The 11,482-nt window shown below is 41.3% G+C and overlaps 2 protein-coding genes across 7 annotated transcripts in view; one reads left to right on the forward strand and one right to left on the reverse strand.

Annotated features, from left to right (window-relative positions):
- SPDYA (speedy/RINGO cell cycle regulator family member A) overlaps window positions 1–2,032 on the forward strand; it is a 48,626-nt gene extending 46,594 nt beyond the window's left edge. For 3 of the 4 annotated variants that reach the window (XR_001886539.1, XR_001886537.1, XR_001886538.1), the window contains one exon: window positions 1,100–2,032. Coding sequence is in view for 1 of the 4 variants with exons in the window: in XM_017877020.1 (XP_017732509.1) it covers window positions 1,098–1,191 (94 nt within the window). In the remaining 3 variants the exon portion in view is untranslated. Of the gene's footprint in view, window positions 1–1,097 lie in introns of all 4 variants that reach the window. The other variant, XM_017877020.1, reaches the window with a different exon arrangement.
- Window positions 1,071–11,482, reverse strand: part of TRMT61B (tRNA methyltransferase 61B) — a 22,053-nt gene continuing 11,641 nt past the window's right edge. The window contains exons 4-7 of one of the 3 annotated variants that reach the window (XM_017877016.1): window positions 4,273–4,364; window positions 2,633–2,859; window positions 1,575–1,652; window positions 1,071–1,489 (exon numbers count right to left, since the gene is read on the reverse strand). In XM_017877016.1, coding sequence (XP_017732505.1) covers window positions 1,428–1,489; window positions 1,575–1,652; window positions 2,633–2,859; window positions 4,273–4,364 — 459 coding nt within the window. In that variant the 3' untranslated portion in view covers window positions 1,071–1,427. The remainder of the gene's footprint in view (window positions 1,490–1,574; window positions 1,653–2,632; window positions 2,860–4,272; window positions 4,365–11,482) is intronic. The other 2 variants (XM_017877019.1, XM_017877018.1) reach the window with 2 other exon arrangements.

The raw sequence follows: 11,482 nt of genomic DNA on the forward strand, positions 1-11,482 counted from the left end.
CGGGCATGGTGGCTCCACACCTATATCCCAGCACTTTGGGAGGTCAAGGCAGAAGGATTGCTTGAGCCTAGGAGTTTGAGACCAGCCTGGGCAACATGACAAAACCCCGTCTCTACCAAAACCCCACAAAATTAGCTGGGTGTGGTGGCATGTGCCTGTAGTCCAACTACATGGGAAGCTGAGGTGGGAGGCTTGCTTGATCCTGGGAGATTGAGGCTGCAATGAGCCATGATCATGCTACTGCACTGCAGCCTGTGTGACAGAATGAAAACCTGTCTCAAAAAAAAAAAAAAAAAAACCACACACAACCAAAAACCTATAAAACATCTATATTTAAACAACGACCTAATCACTCTAAGTCACTGTTTATCTGTAAAATATGGATAACCTGAAAGATAAGTTGTCCATAGTAAGTGAAAAACATATATAAAGTTTTCAAAACAATGTATGATATATGGTAAATGCTAAATAACTGATGCCTATGAATATAATAAGTCCCATTTGTAATTCATGTTTCTAAAATGTATCGCCCAAACTTTTTTTTTTTTTTTTTTTGAGACAGAATCTCACCGTCACCCAGGCTGGAGTGCAGTGGCACAATCTCAGCTCACTGCAACCTTCGCCTCCCAGGTTCAAGCGATTCTCCTGCCTCAGCTTCCCAAGTAGCTGGGATTACAGTCGTCCGCCACCACAACCGGCTAATTTTTATATTTTTAGTATTTTAGTAGAGACAGGGTATCACCATGTTGGCCAGGCTAGTCTCGAACTCCTGACCTCAGGTGATCTGTCTGCCTTGGCCTCCCAAAGGTGTGAGCCACTGTGCCCGGCCCCCAAACATTTAATTTACGTAGTAACACTGAACAATTCTGATGTTTTTTCAAGCTGGTTAAAAGATTCTGAGGGGATAAAAGAGATTCAAGAGCTGTTACATATTTTGTTACAATTTTTAAGGTGATTATATCATTCTTAAGTTTCCCCCCATTATTTACTGTAACCCAGACTTCCTTAGGATTTTTTAAGACATATACAAGTCATTATAAGATGTATTTAAAATGGACAGATACATAAAGTTTATCTTAAAATGCATATTTTATTTCAGTAGTCAATGACCATCAATCAAATAAAGGAAAGAAAACTAATTTTTTGAAGAAAGACACATCTATGGAGTGGTTCACAGGAAGCGAAGAATGAGATGGCCCAACTAAACCAATTTGGAATCATTAACTACAAAACGTCAAACCAACTGCAAGACAAGTGTCAAAATGGGACGTTTAAGCAGTTTTGCCATGTTATACATCTTTTATTTTATTTATTTTCAAAATTATATGTAAAAGTTATATAAGTCACAGTAACAGCTAAAAATGCCAATCTATGAAAGTAGTGATTTTCAATATAAAGTTCTATTTTGATATTTTTCCATCTTCAAGTCAGTTGCTGTCATCTGGAGTACTCAGTTGTGGTTTGACCTTCCTCAACTTGACAAGAAAAGCTAATTTAAGAGAAGAAAAACATAAAGTCATTATATTAATTAGAAGAAAAAACACCATTTAATATGTTCTGAAAACATTACTCACCTGTATGACCATGTTGCCAGTGTACTGGTCTAGCAACATAGGGAAATGATCCATATGGAAAATCAGAATGTGATTCTTCTGTTGTAAAAAATATATGTACTATAAGCTACATAAAATATTTTCTAATTTTTTCACAAAACTGTTAAAATATGAGTTACTCTAAGTTTTTTCTCTTTTTTTCTCCTTGTGTTTGTTTTAGAGCTACTCTGCCAGTTATTATACAGAAATGATTTGTCAATGATTATATAATAAACGTGATTTTATAACCAAATGGATAAGCCCATATCATAAATCAATGGATACTTGAAAACTTGTTCATGGCCTAAATAATGTGCATATATGACAAAGACCTAAACTCAGTTCTTTCAAGAATTCCAGCAGCAGCCGGGCGCGGTGGCTCAAGCCTGTAATCCCAGCACTTTGGGAGGCCGAGACGGGCGGATCACGAGGTCAGGAGATTGAGACCACCCTGGCTAACACGGTGAAACCCCGTCTCTACTAAAACTACTACAAAAAACTAGCCGGGCGAGGTGGCGGCGCCTGTAGTCCCAGCTACCCGGGAGGCTGAGGCAGGAGAATGGCGTGAACCCGGGAGGCGGAGCTTGCAGTGAGCTGAGATCCGGCCACAGCACTCCAGCCTGGGTGACAAAGCGAGACTCCGTCTCAAAAAAAATAAATAATTCCAGCAGCATCTTAGAAGTTGCTTTTTGGAATATTAGCTATTTGCCTATCAGGTTCCATTAAATTCATTCCCTTCAGTAATAATCAGTGATCTAAATATAAAACATCCGTAATATACTTAAATTAGTTCACAAACCAAGCTCCTTGTGACAAGTAAAATATGAAGATTATAAAAAGCTCAACTCTTCAAAGATATCAGAGTTTTATGTAAAAGGCAGGAAAAGTCATTATTCTGTGCCTTATACATCTTAGCAAAATATCACACTTCAATTTCTATAGAAAATTGCTGAGGAATATTTTTATAATCTATTGGTCAGTATACTCAGGAACTCATTCTCCATTTATTACTACATGCATAAAGTAAAACTGAAGCTCACCATGGTCATCCTCTTGAAACAGCTCACCTTCAACTCCAGTTTTCTTTTGAGAGTCTAGTTGTACATCTATGTTGATTTTAGGTTCTACTTTTTGAGCTAAAATTCCAGTTTTCCGTTTTGCAAGGCAAACCAACCAATCTTTGACAATGACCTCGCTTATCTTTTCACACGAAAGAGCAAGTTCACAGATGCGAATTCCATCTAAAAGTTCGATAACCTGTGTGATGCTTTCAGAAAAGTGAGAAATGTACATTTCTACTAAAATAATATGCTATTTAAGTTCCCTATACCTCTTGCCCACATTTAAATACTACAGTTAAATTAAGGCAGGAGAGGGTTTAAATATTCAAGTTAGGAGGCATAAAAAATACTTTCACAAAATTCTAAGTAAACAAACACAGAGACCATAATTTAACATTACTGTTCACATTATACTTTTTAAAAAAGTTTCTTCCAGATTGTCAGAAGAAAATGCACATCTTATATTACTATTTATGTAAAAAATGATTTAAACAGTAATATAGGGTCGGGCGTGGGTCATGCCTGTAATCCCAGCACTTTGGGAGGCTGAAGCGGACGGATCGCTTGAGGTCAAGCATTCCAGACCAGCCTGGCCAACATGGTGAAACCCTGTCTCTACTAAAAACACAAAAATTAGCCGGGTGTGGTGGCTCACACCTGTAATCCCAGCTACTTGGGAGGCTGAGGCAGGAGAATCACTTGAACGCGGGAGGCGGAGGTTGCAGCGAGCTGAGATCACAACACTTGCACCCCAGCCTGGGTGACAAAGCGAGACTCTGTCTCAAAAACAAACAAACAAAAAGAAAAAACGAAAAAAGGTTAAAAAAAAAAAAAACTGACCGGGCGCAGTGGCTCACGCCTGTAATCCCAGCACTTTGGGAGGCCGAGGCAGGTGGATCACGAGGTCAAGAGATTGAGACCATCCTGGCTAACACGGTGAAACCCCATCTCTACTAAAAAAAATAGAAAAAATTAGCCAGGCGTGGTGGTGGGCGCCTGTAGTCCCAGCTACTCCAGTGACTGAGGCAGGAGAATAGAGTGAACCCTGGAGGCGGAGCTTGCAATAAGCCGAGATCGCACCACTACACTCCAGCCTGGGCAACAGAGCAGACTCCATCTCAAAAAATAAATAAATAAATAAATACTAAATAAATATACAATATAAATGAACTTGGGACTTGTCATTTTAAAACAGTTGTGTAAGATGCCATGTACACTTTATTCAGTTACAAAATGAATATTTTGGCTGGGCGTGGTGGCTCATGCCTGTAATCCCAGCACTTTGGGAGACCAGACAAGCAGATCACCTGAGGTCAGGAGTTCAAGACCAGCCTGGCCAACATGGCGAAAGCCCTTCTCTACTAAAAATAGAAAAAATTAGCTGGGCGTGGTGGTGGGTGCCTGTAATCCCAGCTACTTGGGAGGCTGAGGCAGGATAATTGCTTGAACCGGGGAGGTGGAGGTTGCAGTGAGCCGAGATCATACCACTGCACTCCAGCCTGGGTGACAGAATGAGACTCTAGCTCAAAAAAAAAAAAAAAAAAAATTTTAAAGTTTGGAACTTAAGCAAAAGTGCACTTAAAAGTCACATTACAAAGAAAAACAGTTCTATTACTCACTTTGCTAGATATACAGCACATACACCACCATGCTTAAGACGTGGGTAAAAAACAGGCAAAGTAATATGAGGGTTTAACATATCCAAAGCTACCTGTGTGGGGGGAAAACAGAACTGGATCAGTCTGATTCCGTTTAAATAAAGCGTAAGTTTTCTTATTGTGGTGAAATGATGCACTTTTGGACAGCAATCACTCAAGGAATTTCATTTTTTAGAAGGTAGTATTATTAACTATCATTTTACTTCTCCCAAAAGGGTAGGTTAATTATTATACAGTTGGGCAAGGTGGCTCCTGCCTGTAATCCCAACACTTTGGAAGGCTGAGTCAACAGGATCCTTTTGAGGCCGAGTTTGAGACCAGCCCAGACAACACAGCGAGACTCTGACTCTATTGAGAAAAAAAAAAAAGTAGCTGGATGCAGAGGCCCAAGCCCGTAGTCCCAGCTACTCAGGAAGCTCAGATGGGAGGGTCACTGGAGCCTAGGAGTTCAAGGCTGTAGTCACCTATGACTGTGCCATCATACTCCACCCTGGGCAAGAGTGAGATCCTGTCTCAGGGAAGAAAAAATCATTTGTCATAGTACTTGATGATACTGAAAAATCATAATGATATGTCTTGTACTTGGCATATTAATATGGAAATATTGATTTGGCTATGTATGTATATATGAATATAACCAAAGAAAGATTCCTGTATGCCTGTATCATCAATATTGCCAAGTGTAAAACACGCCATTACAACATAAAAAATTTAAACATTTGAGACCATGTGAATTTCTTTTTTTTTTTTTGAGACAGGGTCTCGCTCTGTTGACCAGGCTGGAGTACAGTGGCATGATGTCACCTCGCTGCAACTTCCACCTCCTGACCTCAAGCAACCCTCCTACCTCAGCCTCCCAAGTGGCTGAGATGACAGGCAGGCACCACCATTCTCAGTTAATTTTTTGTATCTTATGTAGATACAGGGTTTTGCCATGTTGCCCAGGCTGGTTTTGAACTCCTGGATTCAAGCGATCTGCCCGCCTCAGCCTTCCAAAATGCTGGGATTATAGATGTGAACCACTGCACCTGGCTGACAATGTAAATTTCTATTGCCAAAACTTACAAATCTAAATGCTTTATTTCAGCTTTGGCAACAGAAATTCACATTGTTGGCCAGAGGCAGTGGCTCATGCCTATAATCCCAGCACTTTTGGGAGACTGAGGTGGGTGGATCACCTGAGGTCAGGAGTTTGAGACCAGCCTGGCTAACATGGCGAAACCCTGTCTCTACCAAAAATACAAAAATTAGCTAGGTGTGGTGGTGCACACCTATAGTCCCAGCTACTGGGAAGGCTGAGGCAGGAGAACTGCGTTGAACGCTGGAGTTAGGGTTGCAGTTGAGGCCAAGATTAAACCAGCTGCATTCCAGCCTGGGGACAGAGTGAGATATGTTCAAAAAAAAAAAAAAAAAAAAAAAAAGAATCATATCCTTATTCCTCGTATTCTTCTGTCAATTTCGCAATTGCAGTTGTGAGCGACGAGCTGTAGTCACAGAAAGGCCGAGAGAGTACAAAAGATAAATGAAATAAATCTGGTCAAAATAGAAAATAAAGTAACATTTACTGTTGTATTAACTCCAGAAAGCTTGGAGTTATGCTGGCATATCTATTTACTAAATGAGAAAATATTAGATTGTTCATGTGTTTTTTAAAAACAGTACTAATCGGTCAAGGGACATCTTATTAATTCACCAAATATTGATTAAGCACTCTCTACATGACAAACATTTTTCTAAGTGGTAAGGATATAGTTGGAACTTATAGTCTGTTTCATGGGATCTAATGAAGGGGTAGACATTAAACAAAAATAAAAAAATATATATATAAATAAATAGGACAGAGGGTGGTGAGTGACATGAAGAAAAACAGTTATAAAGCAGAATAGGCGTGGTAACTCACGCCTGTAATCCCAGCACTTTGGGAAGCCAAGGCAGGAGGACTGCTTGAGCCCAGGAGTTCCAGACCAGCGTGGGCAACACAGTGAGACCTCACATTTATAAAAAATAAAAAAAACAGCCGGGCGCGGTGGCTCACGCCTGGAATTCCAGCACTTTGGGAGGCCGAGGCGGGTGGATCACCCGAGGTCAGGAGTTCAAGACCAGCCAGGCCAACATGGCGAAACCCCATCTCTACTAAAAATACAAAAATTAGCCGGGTGCAGTGGCGCACACCTGTAATCCCAGCTACTTAGGAGGCTGAGGCAGGAGAATAGCTTGAACCCGGGAGATTCAAGTGAGCAGAGATCACGCCACTGCACTCTAGCCTGGGCGACAGAGTGAGACTCGTCTCAAGAAAAAAAACTGCCAGGCGTGGTGGCGTGCACCTGTGGTTCCAGCTACTTGGGAGGCTGAGGAGGGAGGATCACTTGGGCTTGGGAAATCAAGGCTGCAGTGAGCTGTGATTGTGTCACTGCACTCCAGCCTGGGTGACAGGGTGAGACCCTATCTCAAAATAAACAAAACAAGCAGAGTAAGAGGGAAAGAAAGTGACAGGTTAGGGAAACGAGGTGTCATTTTATACACAGGCTGGTCAGTGAAGAGATCTGAAGAAAATAAAATTAAGTTTAACCCATGGAAATGTAGGGAAGAAGTGAGTTCCTGGTGGAGGGAACAGCAAATATTTAATACAAACACTCTGAGGTAGTAGGCTACTTGGAGAGTCTGTTGAGGCTACTGTCACTGCAGTGGAGATAAAAGGGGGGAAGTGGTAAGAGATGACATCGAAGGTGGTGGACACAGATTACATAGAATCACGCAGTCTTTAGCTTTACTTCTCAATTGAGAAGCCACTGAAGAATTTTAAAGAATGACATGATCTGAACTTTTTAAAAAACTTTTTGTGTGTGTGGTAAAATCAACATTGCCATTTTAAGTGTACAATTCACTGTCATTAAGTATACTCTGACTCACTTTAAAATCTACATGCAGAAAACACTGAGAATGCAAGGAAGGATGACGGTGGCTTATAATAGCAAAGAGCAGTTGGTGTGGTAAGAAGTGGTATATATTTTGAAGACAGAGCCAGTTGGAATTAGGATTAGGATTGGCAGTAGGATGTGAGAAAAAGAAGACTGAATTCAAAGTTTTTAGCCTAAGCCACTGAAAGAATGCAGATGTCATTTACTAATGAGGAAAATGATGAGGATTATGGGAGAGCAAGCTTGAGGGAAATAAGAATTCAGGTTTGGATATGTATTTAAGATGCCTATTAAATATCCAAGTCGAGGCCAGGCATGGTGGCTCATGCTTGTAATCCAAGCAGTTTGGGAGACCCAGGCGAGTGGATCACCTGAGGTCAGGAATTCGAGACCAACCTGGCCAACATGACAAAACCCTGTCTCTACTAAAAATACAAAAAAAATAGCTGGGCATGGTGGCGGGTGCCTATAGTCCCAGCTACACAGAGGGCTGAGACAGCAGAAATGCTTGAACCCGGGAGGCAGAGATTGCAGTGAGCCGAGATCGCGCCATTGCACTCCAGCCTGGGCAACAGAGCGAGACTCCATCTCAAATAAATAAATAAATAAATAAATAAATATCCAAGTGAAGATTTCAATGACAATCAAGGGTCAACATGATGACATAAATGGGCTCTTAGACTGTAGTTTTACTATGTTATTGTCAAGGATCAAAGTTAGATAACCAAAAAAAACTGCAAATCCTCTTGAATGCTCAATTCTCAGTTAACAGCATTTATCCAGTTACTCAAACCAGAAACTTAAGAGTCATTTTCTTTTTTCACAGCCTAATCAAGAAGCCATCATTTTCTTCACCTGGAATTCTCTTTTGAGACTCTGGGGTTTTGGTGCTTCTGTTTGAATTAAAGTCTCACAAATCTACCTTCAGTGTTTCTCAAATTAATCCCACCGACATTGACTTAGGTCAAGACCGCATCATATCTTGTTGAAATATTATAATACCTTTCTGCATAGACTCCAGCCTCCATTCTTTCTCCAGAATTACTCTAAAATAGAAATCTAGACAGTCTGCTCTCCTACTTACAAGATAATATCCATACTATCCAGCTTGATAAACATACAACTTTCTTTATTATCTAGCCCCTCATGACTGCATTTACAGCCTCATCTCCTCACACCAAGTTCTACAGCCATGGTGTTTTATACTTCTGAGTCTTTTTAGTAACTGTTTATGTGTCCATTTCATTTCATCTTATTTAATTTTTTTTTTTTTTCTTTTGAGATGGAGTCTTGCCCTGTTGCCCAGGTTGGGGTGCAACGGTGTGATCTTAGCTCACTGCAACCTCTGCCTCCCAGGTTCCAGAGATTCTCCTGCCTCAGCCTCCCGAGTAGCTGGGATTACAGGTGTGTACCACCACGCAAAACTAATTTTTTTTTTTTTTTATCTTTAGTAGAGACAGGGTTTCACCATGTTGGCCAAGCTGGTCTCGAACTCCTGACCTCATGATCCACTCGCCTCAGCCTTCCAAAGTGCTGGGATTACAGGCGTAAGTCACTGCACCTGGCCAATTTAATTTAATTTTTGAGACACAGTCTTGCTCTGTCACCTAGGCTAGAGTGCAGTGGCGTGATCTCAGCTCCCTGAAGCCTCTGCCTCCTGGGTTCCAGAGATCCTCCTATCTCAGCCTCCCAAGCAGCTGGGATTACTGGCATGCACCACCACCACACCCAGCTAATTTTCATACTTTTAGTAGATGGGGTTTCACTATATTGGTCAGGCTGGTCTCAAACTCCTGACCTCAAGTGATCCACCCGTCTCAGCCTTCCAAAGTGCTGGGATTACCGCCATGAGCCATCATGCCTGGCCGACAGCTATTAATTTTTAATTTTTTAATATTTCTTATTCATTTTTTGTTTTTGAAAGCTCTTTTGAATGTATAATTTTTGTCTTAGCACAGCACATGGCACATGGCAGGTTCTTAATAAATGCTTATTGACTCCAGAAACAAAGTGGTTCAGAAATTCAGAGGAAGGTAATAATCCTCTGGCTAGATGAGGCAGGATATTTCATGCAAGAGATGACCTTTAAGCTTTGAAGGGAGAACAGAGTTTAAAGAGGCAGAGAAAAGGGGAAAGGAAGAAAATCAAAATGATGAAAATCATAACTAACATTTATTCATTGCTTACTATGTACCAAGTACTTCACATGAATTTTCTTATTTAATCCACAACAACTCTATGAAATAGGTACTATTATCATTACTGTTTAATACATGAGGTGACTGAGGCATGGAAAGATTCAGTGACTTACCCAAGGTTACACTGGCGATTATGGAGCCTGGCGGTGGACCAACCTGAATGGACCCCAAACTTATCTCCCTCTATTCCTTTTCCTTCCTTTTCTCTCCTCAGAAACAGTCAGTGTCCAGAAGTTGGTAACATTCCCAAATTTTATACTTCTACAACATATGTAAATAGCTACAAACAATACATGTTGTGTAGTTTAAAATTTTCCATGTACGTAGTCATTTTACATACTCTCTTATAATGCTTTTTCCACCAAACACCAAGTCTTTCAGATGTATTGATGTAGCTAGAGCACATTTATTGTTAGTATTCCATTGTGTCCACTCCCTTTTGATGGCTAAGCTGTTTCCAAAGTGTGTTAAATTCTTTTATCAGTCATGCTCTTTTTTCTGTTTTTCTTTACGGTTTAACACCTTTTTTATTCACTTAGCATCATCTTGGTTGGCATGTATGGAGTCAGGTTACATAAAGGACTAGAGAAAGGAAGGTTCAGATCAGATTCTGGACACCAGAAATCTTTGAATGAAAAGCTCTGGAATTGTTTTTTCAGCAGGAGAATGACAGTATCAGAAATACATATATATACACATATATATTTGTTTTTTTCTTTTTTGCTTTTTTGAGATAGAGTCTTGCTCTGTCGCCCAGGCTGGAGTGCAGTGGCGCAATCTTGGCTCACTGGAACCTCCACCTCCCAGGTTCAAGTGATTCTCCTGACTCAGCCTCCCAAGTAGCTGGGATTGTAGGCACCCACCACCATGCCTGGCTAATTTTTGTATTTTTCTTTCTTTGTTTTGTTTTGTTTGTTTGTTTGTTTTAGAATGGAGTTTCACTCTTGTTGCCCAAGCTGCAGTGCAATGATGCAATCTCAGCTCACCGCAACCTCCAACTCCCAAGTTCAAGCGCTTCTCCTGCCTAAGCCTTCTGAGTAGCTGGGATTACAGGCACAAGTCACCATGCCCAGCTAATTTTATTTGTATTTTTAGTAGAGATGGGGTTTCGCCATGTTGGCCAGGATGGTCTCGAATTCCTGACTTCCCACATTGATCGGGCTGGTCTCAAACTTCCGACCTCAGGTGATCCGCCCGCCTCGGCCTCCCAAAGTGCTGGGATTACAGGCATGAGCCACTGCGCCCGGCCTAAATTTTGTATTTTTAGCAGAGACGGGGTTTCGCCATGTTGGCCAGGCTGGTCTCGAACTCCTGACCTCAGGTCTCCCAGAGTGCTGGAATTATAGGCGTGAGCCACTGCACCCAGCCCAGAAGTATATTTTAGGAAAATTACTCTAGAGATGACGGGAATGGATTAGAAGAGGGAAGGCCCAGAAGGTGAGATGGCAGCTAGGAGAAGAATTAAGTAGACAAAGGGAGCAACAATTTAAAAAAAAAAAAATGGTGGGAATGTGAAAAGAAATTTGTTTGTTTGTTTGCTTATTTTGAGACGGAATCTTGCTCTGTCACCCAGGCTTGAGTGCAGTGGTGCAACCTCAGCTCACTGCAACCTCCGCCTCCTGGGTTCAACCAATTCTCCTGTCTCAGCCTCCTGAGTAGCTGGGATTACAGGCAACCACCACCACGCCTGGCTAATTTTTGTATTTTTAGTAGAGATGGGGTTTCACCATATTGGCCAGGCTGGTCTCGAATTCCTGACCTCAGGAGATCTGCCCGCCTCGGCCTCCCAAAGTGCTGGGATTATAGGCGTGAGCCACCGTGCCCAGCCAGAAATTTACGTTTAACATATGCCTTTTGATCTTTGATCAAACATCAATCCTCAAGCAGTACTCTTACCAATGTACAATTTTTAGAAACATTCTTAAGAAAAGGAAATTATTCATGATCTAGCTTCTATTTAATAGTTCTGTACTTTGGGAGGCCGAGACGGACGGATCACAAGGTCAGGAGATCGAGACCATCCTGGCTAACATGGTGAAACCCCGTCTCTACTAA

This window comes from Rhinopithecus bieti, unplaced genomic scaffold (assembly GCF_001698545.2).
Source record: "Rhinopithecus bieti isolate Rb0 unplaced genomic scaffold, ASM169854v2 scaffold_7681, whole genome shotgun sequence".
Lineage (NCBI taxonomy): Eukaryota > Metazoa > Chordata > Mammalia > Primates > Cercopithecidae > Rhinopithecus > Rhinopithecus bieti.